This window comes from Bipolaris sorokiniana, assembly GCF_000338995.1.
Source record: "Bipolaris sorokiniana ND90Pr unplaced genomic scaffold COCSAscaffold_3, whole genome shotgun sequence".
Classification (NCBI taxonomy): Eukaryota; Fungi; Ascomycota; class Dothideomycetes; order Pleosporales; family Pleosporaceae; genus Bipolaris; species Bipolaris sorokiniana.
The window spans coordinates 2,080,612-2,096,181 of record NW_006911897.1 but is presented as its reverse complement, the minus strand read 5'-3'; the positions used below and the strand labels follow the sequence as shown (position 1 = coordinate 2,096,181).

Below are 15,570 nucleotides of genomic sequence, written 5' to 3'. Positions count from 1 at the left end.
GCTGTGTAGCTTCTGCTCGGGCTTTGGCACACCGGTACCTTCTCGGATATGGTTCTTCCGCGGATCGCCTCGACAGCCACGCGGCATATCAATACATCATCATCCACCCTCATTCGCCAATCTGCTTCACCTTTGCAGTATTTTGGATTCATATCCTCTATTATCCTTTAAGTGTCATTCGATTCGGCGATGAACAAGCAACGGTTTCGCAATACCAATCATGGACTTTGTTCTAATGCATCTATGCTCTGAGCATTTTGATTTTGCCATAAAAAAGAGCGTCGCTTGCGAGTGATTAAGAAATGCATGCGGCTACACCATGTGTAACAGTGACCAATAGTGAGGTTATGCACTACCGCTCGTAACAGGCAAAAAGGCAAACTAAACCGGTCAGCCGTGGCGTCTCAGCTGAACGACAGTTTCTCAGCTTTGCATGAAACCCATCATGCAAAGTCGCGCAATCGCCACTCACAGATGTGATGCATCTTGCATGAGAAATGCGCTTTTGCATCCTCCTCAGAGCAGTTGCACGCATTGCCAGATGCTTTCTGGATGAGTCATAAGGCTGAGGCCGCTCATACACAGAAGCATATAGTTTCGCCTTCAGCCTTCCACTCGCAGAGTTGCAAGGGAGCACGTTGAAGATACACAGCCGCAGTTGTCAGCCTATCGCCCGGGTTTCCAACACCGGGTGCATGCATCACAAGCACCGCTGATTTATTCTGCCTGAACGTGCGCCACAATCAACCCGCAAGAAAAGAGAAACATCCAGATGCCACCATTTCGTCGAGCTGCTGACCCGGAGTTGGAGCGCGCGAGGCAAGCTCAACGCAAGCCTGAGCTTCCATCTGCAAAATGGAGCGGCCGAGTCCAAGAAACGTTTACTGCATATGACGATTTTGGGTGGGACAAGATTGAAGAATACTTGAAAACTAAATGGCCGAACTGGGATTTCAAACCAAGAGTTGTATGTTGTGTCTGGATACTAGGTTGCAAGAAACCGGACTGATAAGCCTCCCAGTTCAATGGCAATTGGCTATTTGAGGTGCCTGAGAGGCTGACCGAGGTGATTGTATTGCCTAGTATTCGCGAGCGCGTGGCTAATTTGGTTTCAGGGGGAGAAGAGAGAGTTGAGAAAGCGAAGAGATGTGTCTGGGCGGACGAGATCGCCCTCTGTGTCACCAGAGCCAGAGGAACGAAAGTTCCAACAAGAGCAAGGCCGAGTCTCATCTGCATAGTATGATTCAAAATGTCGGCGCGTGACTTTTAGTCGAAAGTACCCATGTGATGCAGTCGCTTGCATCTTGTGTATCAGTAGAAGCTTTGGCACCAATGAGGAGGCGGCCTTGGGTGCACAGGGGCGGGGTCTTGATTCCCCTAGAGCGCCTTCCCACATGTAAACTACGCGCCACAAGGCAGATTTGCTGCGCCTCGCTGAGGGCACATCCTTCTTCAAATACCATGTCCTTCTCTCATACCTCTCTGTTGATAATCATAATTCACAGTTACGTATCTTTGCGCTAGTGTTAAATAGGCATACAATGTACCCACTACCGGTGGAACTGCAGGAATCTTATATTGACAGCGCCAATTATCCAGAAAACCTTATTCCTAGCGGCATTGCAACATACAAGTCGAAACTTGTCTCGTACAAGGAACGCTTGGATGACGCTGAGGTCGATCTTTGCCTTGGTTCCACGGAGGACGAAGTTGAAAAAGTCTTTGAAATTCCCGTTATTGACTTGGATACCAGTGATGGGAAAGGTAACTTGCCTTTCGAATCGCTTGAAAAGGTGCTAAAAAATCTAGGGTGGGACAAGAGAAACATACATAGTCCGGCAAAACTCACTGACTGGCTCGGTGTCACCCCTACGCAAAACCCGAACGACGCCAACACGCAGCTACTTACGGCGCGAAAGAAGGATCCAAAATGCAGGTTCATGTAAGTCAACTATTTATTAGTCCCAAGTCCCATACTAACAGCACAGATATCTGTATGGACAGCATTCGCGCGACAAACTGAAAACAACACGTGGAAGCCTTTGTCAAGTCCTGTCGTATCATCAAGTCATGCCCGTGTATTTAGATTTCATGCTCGTCTTCGGTGGACAGACTGACGCCATCGATCCTCGGTTTAGTGGTTTTCGAGAGCAAATACGCCTCAGAAATCCAAAAAGTGGACACGCAGTCCCTGAGCTAAATCGAAGCGGCAAGCTCTTCCAACTCAGCTACAACTTGAAAGGTGTACACCTCAAGAAGCGAGTTCGTGAGAACATCAAGCTTGATGTATGGTCGATTCGAGACGCCGCAATCTATCATAAATTCGATGTCGAATACGGCACTACGCTTTGGATTGTTACAAAGGGCGGGAAAGACATCTTGGAGCGTTACGCAGATCTGACTAAACCAGACGGCCGACCAGAGGATATAAAGTATGACAGTCCGACAGCATGCTTCCGGTCAACACTTGTGACGCATTTACTCTATTGCCACTGGGCAACCGAAGACTGGAGATGGTACATAGTGTGGCTTGAGAGAGTAATCCATCAAGAAGTAAGTGTTCTCATTCACGTGCATTTCCAAGCTGACGTTGAGAAACACAGAGTGGGATGGCCGTGAACGGTCTCCGTAGGGAGGAGTGTGCCTATGAGATATACGAGCCGCAAGACATACAGGATTTGCAACATTGGCAAGATGAGGCCAACGCAGTAGTAATGGTTCTGGAGTCCAACGCCAAGATTGTGGGTGCTCTACGCAGCTTCTACAAGAATCTGGTTTCTCGAGAAGACTTTCCCAACGCGTTAAAAACAAACTGCGAGGATCATCTTCACGCCTTCTTTTCGCAGCTGGATGAAATTATGGGAGACTTTGATATGCAGTTAACCCGAGCGAAACTTCTGGTGAAGATAATAAGTGACAGAAAAGAGCTGGTGTTACAGCATCTACACCGTCAAGCTTCAGACCGGACTGAACAGTTGAACAAGAACCTTGAACGGGAAGCTGTTGTTATGCGGATCATTACGATTGTTACGCTGCTGTACCTGCCAGCAACGTTCGTATCAGTAAGCTGAAAATGACCCCTTGGCTCTCTTCTCTCTCTGACGCACCACAGACGTTTTTCAGCACCGATGTCATCAAATATCAAGATCAAGATCAGAATGCTGGCAGCTCCGAAAACGGCTCCTTCTCTAGCCTTGCTTTGGAGCGTTGGCTTCAGGTCACCATACCTTTGACTTTCCTAACTTTGCTTGGAGCTTGGTCGACTTATCGTTTCTTCAACAGTACCGTGGAACATTTCACATTCTTTGAGAGGCTGAAACACATCGTTCCTGGCCTGACGTCATCGGCGAGTGTTTCCCTAGCGTCCGGAACAACCCAAGGCTACTCTGATACCAATACTCGAAAAGACGCATCCGAGCGTTTGGTCAATTCTACTAAGAGGCTTGCTCGGATTATGCGATGGTTTCGTAGTGGTCGCGCCATTTTGCCGTTCCACAAGCCAACAGCGACAAAAACAGGCTGATTTTGAGGTAGATGGGCGATCCTTTTCATGTTATATCTTCTGTTTAAGTTTTGTAATTAGAGCATCGCCATATTCATTTTCATAAGACTGGTTCAGCACAGTGCTAGTAAGAGGCGTACACTGCCAACAAGAAACGCCTGAGATCCCGGTGAAGGCTTTTTTTGTTAGAGTTCGAGGCCGACACGGCCGGAGCGGGAGGCTATCTTTCGAGTTACCAAGCGGGGCCGTGAGCGCTTAGCGAAGAAGCGTTCACTGACACAGCCTGGTCTATCAACATCTCACTCCTGAAGATGACCAGCTTACACCATCCGCCTACAAGACCATACAACACCATATCGCGGCTTTTTTCAGAAACGCGATCTCACTTTTCTTGTTGTATATATCATTAATCTCTCGATTACGCATGTTGCTTGATGAACAACTTGTGGCGGCGGAGCGAAAGCTCAGCCTTGCTGCCTTGTCACGGTAATCAGCTTGCTGCAGCCACCAAAGTCCTCCGTGGAACTATTGGTGCAATCTTTAATCTGGACCTGCCTCCGGCTGCACATATACTCATTCATATGGCTCTAATAGCCAGGCACCCCGCCCACAAAACTGAGGCTTCAACAACCACTGCCCGTTGCTTGTCAACCTTCTTCCCACTGGCTTGTCACCAAGCTCATCCCTTGCGCAACCGGCCCGACAACTTCGATCCAATAACGCTGAGCACATATTCCCATTTTTCGCATCGACCACCGATTCTGTACTTCTTTTTTGCTCGCCACTCTATGACGTTGTCGCCAGCCTGATCGCTGGTTGGAACCACGTCAGAATGCAGGCCGTATCTAAAGAGCAGAAGCGTCGTCAACGTATCGAGGATGAATTCAAACACCTTTTACGATCAATATGGACCCGTCCAGTCGCATGCCAGAACGAGTGCCAGCCTCCAGACTCGTGCAGTTGCCAGCGCAAAATTGTCCACGTGTATGCGCTCGAAAGGTGGTGGAACGAGCGACACCCAGAGAGCCTTGACCAGACCAGAGGGCATCGATTCTTGGATGAAACGCCTCCAGCGCCCCACCGAACCTTCCAGGTCAAGTACCACAATATCTTCATTGGCGAACATTCCTGCCGCCGTGTCCTTAGCTTGCTTCTCGAACAACGCCGTCACCATCTCATTGACCGCTTTTACCACGCCAATGTTAATGACAGGTATCTTGTACGCAGCGAAAATGATCACCATCTTCGCGAAAGCCTACTTGAAGTTCTACCAAGAAGGGATGTGGATATCACAATCGAGGACTTCCACAGAGACAAATGGGCATATTGTCCGATGAACTTAACCTTGGGCATGGACCTCAACCTATATGGAACGAAAGTCATACCACCTTTCTGTTTCAAGATCAAACTTCCAGATAAGGGAGGAACTGCTTCAATATACTGGGTAGCCGTACAAAAGGATCTAATCACAGACATAGCCCTTGCAGATGCTCTACAAAAGTCGCTTTATGAAGATGAAAAGCTCGGAGAGGTAAACTTCCCAGTCGGGAAATCGTTGAGGCATATACTAAACGTGATGCAGTGCTATCAGATGGTTCTCAAGTCGTATTGCGGAAACAAAAAGAGAGATTTCGAGCTAGAAAAGGAAGCCTTCTCTGGTCTCGACTCGAAGAAAGACGTACCGATATTACGATGTCTAGGTTCCTACACTCATGATTATGGTGAAGGTAAAGATATGGGGAAGACATATAACCTGTTACTAGAGTATGGGGATCATGATCTTTACCAAGCATGGGCGGATGAGACCAATGTTCCCCCTGTAAGAGCTCAGGAGATTCTCCGCACATGGGACTCACTCTTCGAAATTGCCAAGGCCATTCGTCACGTACATCATCTTGAAGTTCCACGAGGTGGTAAGAGCGAACCACGGAGGTTCCATGGGTATGTACTGGAAACAAACTTTTCGAGGGTCCAAACTAAACATGATCAGCTGGCACGCAGATATTAAGCCCGATAACATTCTCAGCATACGAAAGAAGTTGAAACTGGCAGATTTCGGATTTTCGAGTTTTGCTCCAGTCGTTGAGGGACATGACGGCTCAGTCCCAACAGAATTGATCAGGGGGTTCACTGATACATACGGTAAGTTAGGGCAGTGTTGAATATGTGAGGGTACTTTCTGAGATTCATTAGGCGCTCCCGAAGTATTTCGTATGAAAAACCCAGACGGAACTTCTTCAGGTGTTTCGCAGTCAATCGACACCTGGTCATTCGGGTGTGTGTTATCCGTGGCCGCAACCTGGACAGTTTTAGGATTCCAGGGAATACGCCAATATGAACAACTCCGACAACTTGCTCCTGCGAACTGCCAGAACGGAGAAATCCACGATCGATTTCACGACGGCTTGGATATTCTTCCGGAGATAAGGAAATGGCATGATTACCTTAGAGGACACCTCCGCCCTTCGGACACCACCACGGAGCTAGTGTTAACTCTGATCGAGGACGAGCTACTTCAGGCAGACTTGACAAAAAGGCCCAATTCTGAGAAACTCTGCAAAAAACTACAAGAAATACACGTATTGGCAGAGAAAGAGATTTCACGTCTGCAGGGGCACACAAAAGAAACTGACGCTATAGTGCTGAGAGCACTTTCCGAGATTGAAGACAAAGCCAGAATCCAAAGGGGCTCAGAAACAAAGATTAAATCCTCTCGACAGGAACCAATACCAGCAAGCGCCAGTCAGCTCAATCCTCGACAATGGGCATCAATGCAGGTCCACAAAGAGGAGATGATTAAGAGCAAACCTTTGGGTCAAACGCCTTACCGCAAGGAGATTCTAAGGCAAGAATTAGGAGTGAGCAGCCGCAGTCTCTCCGAAAACAAAGAACATATCGTTGGCGTTCACAACGGTGCTGTCACTTGTAGTCCTACCGATAATGCGGATCTTTATGAGCTGCCATTTAGTGGTCGCTCTAAGAAGCCCAAAAATCCTGATCTACAGGAGAGTGACCAGCACAAGTCCGAGACACAACGCAATACGACAGACAGTGAGTCCGATAGGTCGATAACCACTCCGTCAACGCCAACGCCAACTCAGCGGCGGAACACGATTCACGATCAAAGCCCATTCGTTCTTGACGTAACTGCACCTTCAACGGACTCCTTTCGTGCACACGGCGATCCGAATCTACGTAAGTCAGACAAGGTGACGGAAAAAACATCTGAAATCGCTTCCAAAGGGATTTCTAGTCCGACAGGAGAATCAGTGTCCGCCGTACCTCCGCTTCCACAGATCAATACGCATATTGCTCCTCTATCTCCACCTTATACACCTGGATTCAAAGCTCCTGGCAACACCGAGCATTTGGAATTATCGCCTCTAGAACAGCGTGCGCAGACATATGGTAACATACAGAGTAGTGCCCCAAGACCGACAACTCCGACTACCATAAGTTCTGCCTATGGAGACAAACAGGTGTACAACCCAATTAGCACCCCAACGCGTCATGTAGACAACTTTACAAGCTTCGATGCAACACATGCCTTAGGGATTTTTCGATCTCCTACGGCGTATGAGCATATGAAGGCGCAATATCCGAGCGAACATTTTGATGGGAAGCACGCTATGACGAGTCATCGCACAACTATGTCGCATGAGACGGTAGACTTCATTCAAGAACCTCCAGCATCTGTATTGAACCTACCATACAGCATCTGTGAGAGAAGAAGAAAACTAGAGAACGAAAAGCTGAAGGGATTTGCAAAGATAGTAGGCAAAATGGGTAAGGAAACTAGGAAGCCAGATCCTAACCTAAAGGACATATCCAAAGATCGTCGCGAACTGGTAAGGCTACTTGAATTCTCCTTAATCACAGTGACTAATGTGTGTTAGGTCTTTGTCATTGATAACGGTTGGACGATGTTTGACCACTGGCCCATCCTGATCTTTGTCGTCGAAACACTTGCAATGAACGCTGCCGGTATCGACAAAAGCGGCATCGACCTCCGCTTCACAGTAGAGGGATCTCGACACAACGCAAATGACATTGTAGGAGATAACGGGCGGAGGGTACTAAAAGAAAAGCTGCGAGCAGCCTGGCCCGAACACAAGCCAAAGCCCAACGCAACAACCGACATGACTGCAATCCTAGAAAGCATCTACAAAGAATGGCGCCGCAACCACCAACCAGCCACAACCCTCTACGTCTTCACCGACGGAAAATGGTCCACCGAAAGCCTCCCCGCCCTCCGCCTCGTCGCCAAAAACCCTCATTCCCCCCACGACATCATCCTCAACCCGCCCCCCCTCCACAAAGCCATCATGGCCATCGCCGAACAAGACCGCCAACGGACCGGCAACCGCCACTTCAGCATCCAATTCATCCGCTTCGGCGACTCTCCCCCAGACACAGAGCATCTCCAGTGGCTCGACGACCACCTCTGCGAAAGCCACAAGTACCGCGACATCATCGACCACTGCTCCTGGCGCGCTACCGTCGACAAGATCTTCAAGGGAAGCATCGAGGGTTTTCTCGATGAGAAAGATACGAATGAGCCGCCGGTGCAGTACGACTACAAGCAGTTGATGGAGAGGTTTGACCGGTTTAATCGCGGTGAGGAGGATGGGGGTGCTGAGGCGCAGAATGCGACGCTCTCGTCGCCGCTAACGCGCGCGGGGACGCACAGGTCCCATGTTTCGACTTCGTCGCCAAGGATGCAGCAGAAGAGGTTTTCGGTGTTTTCCTCCTCCTAACGTCACTTGTTTTTTGTTTTTTTTTGTTTTTTTGCAGCGCAGTTTTGATGCATATGGTTTCCCATGTGTATATATACCGTAGTGACTTTCCGGGTTTTTTTCCTTTCTTTTTCTTCTCATTCATATCTCTCATTTGGATTTGGATTAAGATACCCACGGGGAGGATAACCCTGTTTTTGTTGTTTTGGTTTAACATCTGCGGCATTATACCCATAGGACTGGCGTTTTTTTTTACTGTCTAGATTTCGATCCATTCTACTTGCATTTGATAAAACCATATGTTTTATTGGACGGATACGTAATTGTCTACTTTTAGATTCTTGGATTATCTCTAGATATAAGTTCTATTTGTTTCGTGCCTGTGGGCATGACTTGTCACTGTTTTGTAGTCGAAACAAGAAAGGCATGGGATGATAGACGCCAGAATGTGTAATGATAAGTGTAACGAACTAGACCGGTCATCAGTCAATAGAGGCATGCTTATGCTTCCATATACATTAATATATCCAATGTCCCTCCCTGAGTGCTGGGACACCCGCCGTGCTGGGACAAATGAGGGGTACTTCGACTTTCAACACTTCGCTTTCTTCGCACACCCTGATAATCGCTGTAAGTTTATATTAGCGATATACTCGAGCTGTTTGTGAGTTTATCCTAATACTCCTAACCAAAAATTACGTTGCTATTAATGCCCTTTCGGCGAATGTTACAAACAACCTTTACTGTGTGCATAACAGCGTTGCTCTGCTATAGCACTGCTAAGAAGCTTTTACAATCTATTGCACATACAGAAGGCCAGTATTTAGCCCCAAGAACCTCCTGCTAGCGCGGTAAGCCATGATCAGCCTCGTGCCTGCCGTGATGCCCAAAACTATGTAAGGTCGCCACGCGGATCGCTACCTCGACTGCTGGTAGGCGACCCCGCACGCCTCACTTAAGCATCTCTGGTGTAATTTACCAACTGTGGCTAATGGACTTGTACCTGTGCACAACCTTGCCTCTTGTGTAGATATTTGGGATATTCAAACTTTCGGCGTTAAAGCCGTGATCGAAGCAATTACTGACAGCGCTGCGCGACACTAGATTTGTTTCTCTATCTTCCAAGCACACGATGCAGCCTCTAACCTGGCGTGACAAGTCATAGGTGTGCTCGAGCAATCGCACCGCGCTGCACGTGGTCGAATGGGATGATGTTTGTATGGTGTCCTGCTCACTTCTCAAGCGCACACCTAAGATAGGCAAGCGGCTTCCGGCGAAACGTACTTCCGAAGCCTTCCTGGCCCCGCGCCGCTACGATGCAGCAGCGCTTAGCTGTGCCAGCCCTCTCAGCCTTGCGCAGCTGACAATGGATCGCAGCACTGCTCTTAGCCTGACAGCGGCCTGGCTGCTCTGTCAGTCCACAACGACGCAAAGTACGATCCATCGGTTTACCTCATCTCTGTCGCAGACCTCGCATCATGGACGGCCTTTCGGGCGCAGCAAGCGTCATCGCGGTAATCGACATATCCGCCAAGATCGCCTCGCTCTACTACCAGTACTCTGTGGCTGTCAAGGACTCAAAGAACGATATCAAGCGTGTGCGGAGGAAGGTTAGCGACATCACCCACATCCTGGAGAAAATCAAGCAGCTCCTCGACAGCCATGACAAGACGCGGCTCTCTACTATCTATGGCTTGTTTAGCTCGCTCGAACAATGCCGAGAGAAGCTGAAAAGCCTAGAAGCAAAGCTAGATCCAGGAAAAACTCGTAAGACTATGAGCCGGTTCGGCTTCCGTGCGCTCAAATGGCTGTTTATGAGTAAGTAGGTGGATATGGTCGTTTCAAACTTAGAAGAATATAAGCAGATATTCAGCTTGGCACTGCAGGTCGATCAGACGTAAGCTTCTGTACCTAGATCTGTTGTACGCAGACCCAGCTTCTTACTAACTATACAGAGTCGTTATGTTCAATATTAACTAGAAGCTAGATCTAGCCAAACTGCCTGTCGCGATAGGCGCCTCCTTCAATTCCTATAACGAAGAGTACAGTGCACGATGTCTACCGAACACCCGTACTGAGCTGCTAGACGAGATAACAACATGGGCGAATAACAAGGATGGCAAGTCGATATTCTAGCTGAGCGGCATAGCGGGCACGGGAAAGTCTACGATAGCGCGGACGGTCGCTTAGTCGTTCGCCAGTCGAGGGCAGCTCAGAGCAAGCTTCTTCTTCAAGAAAGGCGAGAGCGAGCGGGGCAATACCTCACGGTTCTTTACCACCATTGCCACTGATCTAGCCGCCTGCGAGCCAGGCATACTACCTAGCATCAGGAAGACGCTCGACGAGGACTCGACGATCTCACACAAGGCTCTAAAAGACCAGTTCGAGAAGCTAATCCTACAGCCACTATTGGGGATAAAGCAGGCTCGTTCGCGGGTCTTAGCGCGTGTTGTCGTGATCAACGCGCTAGACGAATATAAGCGAGAAGCCGACACCAGAGCAATCCTTCAGCTGCTTGCTCGGACAAAAGACATTCGACCAGTGCCGCTGCGGATCATAGTAACTAGCCGGCCTGAGCTCCATATCCGCCTAGGCTTCAAGGAGATGCCGAACGGCACATACCAGGACCTAGTCCTCCACGAAGTGCCAAGGCACACGATTGAACACGACATCCGTCTGTTCCTAGAGCATAAGCTCGGTGTAATACGGAAAGAACGCATGCTAGCCTCAGATTAGCCAGCGAAACAGCAGATCCTCACGCTGGTTGAGCTATCTGTGCCGCTATTCATCTACGCTGCTACCGTGTGTCGGTATATTAGTAGCAAAGGAAGCAGTCCTACGGCTTTTTTAGAGAAGGTCCTACAGTATCAAAAGGCGACCTTTTCGCAGCTAGATCGGACGTACCTCCCTGTGCTCGACCATCTGCTTAGTAAGCAGAAGGAAGATAAGAAGAAGACGTGGCTTCAGACTTTCCGAGAAGTGGTCGGCAGTGTTATTGTTCTCAAAACCCCACTCTCTGCTATCTCACTTGCCCGCCTACTTCAAGTTCCACAAGAGGAGATCCAGTGCCGACTTGACTCTTTACACTCCGTTCTTAGTGTCTCTAACAGCGAGGACGCGCCTGTTCGTCTTTTGCACTTGTCCTTTCGCGAGTTCCTCGTCGACCCCCAGAAACAGGGAAAGAGCCCGTTCTAGGTGGACGAGAAAAGCACGCACAAGAAGCTCGCCTCTCACTGCCTTAGGCTTATGTCTGGGGCAAGCGGCCTACACCAAGACATGTGCAGTCTTCCAGGACCCGGGACCCTCAGGAGCGAGATTGATGAGGGGAGAATTACTAGTAGTTTGTCACCTGACCTGCAGTATGCATGCCGCTACTAGGTCCATCATCTCAAGCAGGGTCAGCAAGATATCCTCGATAGAGACACGACCCACCTCTTTCTGCAGAAGCACCTTCTTCATTAGCTCGAGGCTATGAGCCTTATAGGAGAACTGAGCAGATGCGTTGACTTGCTCGACAGCCTTCAGGCACTTGCCGGCGTAAGATCTTTACAAGACACCTTGCTACTACTCTGCTAACGTGCAACGCAGCCACCTGCAAAGCTAGTTTCAGCCTTTCTTCACGATGCTAAGCGGTTCGTGCTGCGATTCCAATCTGTGCTTACAGATGCGCCGCTGCAGATCTATTACTCCGCACTCGTGTTCGCACCAGAGAGGAGCCTAATACGACAAACATTTGTAGACCAATTGCCAGAAAAGGTCAAGATAATATCTATGAAAGAAGCAGACTGGGACGCGTGTCGCAGCACGCTCGAGGGCCATTCCTCCCGAGTCACAGCGGTGGCCTTCTCGCCAGACGGGCAGCTGGTCGCGTCGGCATCTCACGACAGCACAGTACGACTGTGGGAGGTGGCGACAGGGACGTGTCGCAGCACGCTCAAGGGCCATTTGTGGGGTGTCAGCGCGGTGGCCTTCTCGCCAGACGGGCAGCTGGTCGCGTCGGCATCTAGCGACAAGACAGTGCAGCTATGGGAGACGGCGACGGGGACGTGTCGCATCACGCTTGAGGGCCATTCTAAGGATGTCAGGGCGGTGGCCTTCTCGCCAGATGGGCAGCTGGTCGCGTCGGCATCTGACGACAACACAGTACGGCTGTGGGAGGCAGCGACGGGGACGTGTCGCAGCACGCTCGAGGGCCATTCCTCCCAAGTCACAGCGGTGGCCTTCTCGCCAGACGGGCAGCTAGTCGCATCGGCATCTTGGGACAAGACAGTACGGGTATGGGAGGCGGCGACAGGGACGTGTCGCAGCACGCTCGAGGGCCATTCCTCCCGAGTCACAGCGGTGGCCTTCTCGCCAGACGGGCAGCTGGTCGCGTCGGCATCTTACGACAACACAGTGCGGCTGTGGGAGGCGGCGACAGGGACGTGTCACAGCACGCTCGAGGGCCATTCCTCCCGAGTCACAGCGGTGGCCTTCTCGCCAGACGGGCAGCTGGTCGCGTCGGCATCTAGCGACAAGACATTGCGGCTGTGGGAGGCAGCGACGGGGGCGTGTCGCAGCACGCTTAAGGGCCATTCTAACGATGTCTGGGCGGTGGCCTTCTCACCAGATGGGCAGCTGGTCGCGTCGGCATCCGAAGACAACACAGTGCGGCTGTGGGAGGCAGCGACAGGGACGTGTCGCAGCAGACTCGAAAGTCCTTCTAGGTACATTACTTATATCGAGTTCTCGTCAGATGGCCAGGTACTTCATGCGAACCAAGGTGATATTCCTTTGCCTCAAACCCCTGTTGTCACATCGCTCTCAAGACCGCAGCCGCAGTCCTCCTACGTTCTAGTGCAGGGTCAGTGGATATTGCGCAACCAGCAACGCGCTCTGTGGCTTCCGCCAGAGTATCGGTCAAGGTCGACTGCAGTATGCGAGGAAATAGCTTGTCTAGGGCTTGTATCTGGTCGTGTAGTTCTGCTTAGGATCTCCTAGCATTGTGCATTAATAGAATCGCGTTATTACAAGCACGGTGAAGGCTTTGCGGCGTAGTATGAATAGCCACTATATAATACAGGTCTTGTCGTTAGTAATCTCTTTCAAGAACGACCTTCGCTTTAGAGCTTATACGCTCAGACCGCCCGCTAGAGCTAAGCCACAAATGTGACAGCCGCTAGAAATAGATTAACGTGTTCTATCAGTAAGCTGGCCGCCCCACCAAACTTGACGCGACACTCTACACAACCACCACAATGCCGCGACAACAACGCTCTATCCAGACTTCTTGTGAAGGTAGAATAAGCCTTGCTATCGCATCCTATTATAATAATAAAAAACAATCTCTCCGCGCTCTTGCGAAAGCTTATGATGTGCCAGAATCAACTCTTCGGACGCGTCTTCATGGCGTTAAGCCACGATCAGAGATAGTATCTGCTAGGCGTAGACTATCACCTATTGAAGAGCATTCTCTTGTGCAGTGGATCCTAGATCTTGATCGACGAGGATTTCCGCCACATATTATTGACGTACGACGTATAGCAGACGCGTTACTCGCCGCGCGTGGCCAAGATCCACCTCCAGCACCTGTGGGCAAATGCTGGGTGTCGCGCTTTATCCAGAACCAGCCAGAGCTTCAGACAAAGTGGAGCAAAAGGCTTAATAGCCAGCGCGCTGACTCTGAGGATCCTATCGCAATTGCAGCCTAGTTTAAGCTAGTAGAGGAGACGCGCCAGACGTACGGCGTCCTAGACCAAGATGTCTACAACTTTGATGAGACTGGATTCGCGATGGGCGTCGCTGGCACGTCAAAAGTCGTGACTAGCTCTAACAGAGTTGGTAGAGCAGTTGTTGTACAGCCAGGCAATAGGGAGTGGGTTACAGCAATTGAGTGCGTTAACGCGTCTAGCTGGTCTCTGCCACCGTTTATAATACTGTCTGGCAAGGTCCACCAGAGCAGCTGGTATTATAATCTCCCACCAGACTGGACTATTAGCGTCTCAGATAATGGCTGGACGACTGATCAGCTTGGCGTAGAGTGGGTAAAGCACTTTAACCAGCATACAGCGGCTCGTACAGCTAGAGTCTATCGGCTGCTTATTCTAGACGGCCATAGTAGTCACGTAACGCCAGAGTTCGACCAGTACTGCGCTGAGAACAAGATTATCACTCTCTGTATGCCGCCTCACACTTCGCACCTCCTCCAGCCTCTAGATATGAGCTGCTACTCTCCTCTTAAGCGCGCGTACGGACGCGAGGTTGAGGAGCTCGCCCGGCATGGGGTCTACCACATTGACAAGATAGACTTCCTTGCAGCCTATACACGGATCCGGCCGATAGTTTTCACGCAGCAGAATATCCAGGCAGGCTTTCGGGCGACAGGGCTTGTCCCTCCTTGTCCAGATCGCGTTCTATCGTCACTCACTGTAGCCAGAACACCGTCTCCACCACAGATAGACGTAGGCAGTACTGCTAAAACGCAGACAGAGACACCACATACAGTAGCAGAGCTTCAGCAGCAGGTACGCTATCTCCAAGAGCGACTGCGCCGGCAGCCAGAGAGTCCAACAAGCGTTGCGATACGCCAGCTTGCTAAGAGCGCGCAGCTTGCAATGCAATCAGCAATAATACTTACAGAAGAGAATAAGAAGTTACGTGCAGAAGTTCAGCGCCAACGACAAAAGCAGAGTCAGCAGCGTCAGTATATCGCTTCTGGTGGGGTACTCCAGGTGCAGCGGGCTCAGCAGCTTGCTGCAGAGGCAGAAAGGATGGTCATGGAGGCTAGCCAGAGCCAGGCTGGTGAGCGACGTCAGCGCGCGCCGCCAACGTGTACGAAGTGCCACACACAAGGGCATACTCAGACTTCCTGTACAGCTCAATAAATAATTATAATTTTTAATTTTAATCAGATTTTATCGCGTTGTTATAGCTCAATTGCGTTGAATGTTGTGTCAAGTTTGGTGGGGTGCGTAGCTTACTGATGTGCGCAGCTTACTGATAGAACACGTTAACGTGCGGGATCAGTGAGCTGCGCGGATCAGTAAGCTGCGCACCCCAAATCCCACCAAAAATCAAGAATCGCAACAGCCTATATCTCTGCAACCTCTAAATAAAAATAAACAGGAATTTGATACTAGAGTTGCATCTATAGGAATCTACTAGCTCTAGATTAAGAAGCTAATATCCTTTATATATACAAAACTATGTAGAAAAAACCAAATTATAGGGATTACTAAAGCGAAGTTTGCTCTATGTCTGCTATTATTAAAGTAGAGACTTTTCTTAAAAAGTAGTAATACTTTTTATATACCTGTAGAATATTCTATAAGTTTTTAACAATTTTTATTTAGT

At 49.7% G+C, this 15,570-nt stretch overlaps 4 protein-coding genes across 4 annotated transcripts; 3 read left to right on the top strand and 1 right to left on the bottom strand.

Annotated features, from left to right (window-relative positions):
• The first annotated feature begins 1,513 nt into the window (after positions 1–1,513).
• Positions 1,514–3,924, top strand: COCSADRAFT_34456 (uncharacterized protein). The gene is made up of 5 exons (XM_007698427.1): positions 1,514–1,764; positions 1,810–1,942; positions 1,989–2,553; positions 2,604–3,062; positions 3,113–3,924. Exons 1-5 carry the CDS (start codon positions 1,542–1,544, stop codon positions 3,521–3,523), a joined length of 1,791 nt encoding a protein of 596 aa, XP_007696617.1. The 5' UTR covers positions 1,514–1,541; the 3' UTR covers positions 3,524–3,924.
• A 3,473-nt stretch (positions 3,925–7,397) lies between these two features.
• Positions 7,398–8,624, top strand: COCSADRAFT_34455 (uncharacterized protein). Its single transcript, XM_007698426.1, has one exon. It carries the CDS (start codon positions 7,426–7,428, stop codon positions 8,257–8,259), a length of 834 nt encoding a protein of 277 aa, XP_007696616.1. The 5' UTR covers positions 7,398–7,425; the 3' UTR covers positions 8,260–8,624.
• A 1,092-nt stretch (positions 8,625–9,716) lies between these two features.
• On the top strand, positions 9,717–11,433 carry COCSADRAFT_158031 (uncharacterized protein; the record flags this gene model as incomplete). Its single annotated transcript, XM_007699077.1, has 4 exons — positions 9,717–10,056; positions 10,226–10,361; positions 10,440–10,912; positions 10,979–11,433. 4 exons carry the CDS (start codon positions 9,717–9,719, stop codon positions 11,431–11,433), a joined length of 1,404 nt encoding a protein of 467 aa, XP_007697267.1.
• Positions 11,434–12,000: 567 nt separating this feature from the next.
• Positions 12,001–13,210, bottom strand: COCSADRAFT_197423 (uncharacterized protein). Its single transcript, XM_007699076.1, has one exon. It carries the CDS (start codon positions 12,811–12,813, stop codon positions 12,478–12,480), a length of 336 nt encoding a protein of 111 aa, XP_007697266.1. The 5' UTR covers positions 12,814–13,210; the 3' UTR covers positions 12,001–12,477.
• Between the last annotated feature and the right edge of the window lie 2,360 nt (positions 13,211–15,570).

What these genes read in the sequence shown, in the direction of transcription:
- COCSADRAFT_34455 (XM_007698426.1), top strand. Translation starts at nt 7,426, where the DNA reads ATGTTTGACCACTGGCCCATCCTGATCTTTGTCGTCGAAACACTTGCA.
- COCSADRAFT_34456 (XM_007698427.1), top strand. Translation starts at nt 1,542, where the DNA reads ATGTACCCACTACCGGTGGAACTGCAGGAATCTTATATTGACAGCGCC. An exon ending in GGATACCAGTGATGGGAAAG is followed by an intron (nt 1,765 to 1,809) that starts GTAACTTGCCTT and finishes TAAAAAATCTAG; the next exon opens with GGTGGGACAAGAGAAACATA. An exon ending in TGCCAGCAACGTTCGTATCA is followed by an intron (nt 3,063 to 3,112) that starts GTAAGCTGAAAA and finishes GACGCACCACAG; the next exon opens with ACGTTTTTCAGCACCGATGT.
- COCSADRAFT_197423 (XM_007699076.1), bottom strand. Translation starts at nt 12,813, where the DNA reads ATGGCCCTTAAGCGTGCTGCGACACGCCCCCGTCGCTGCCTCCCACAG.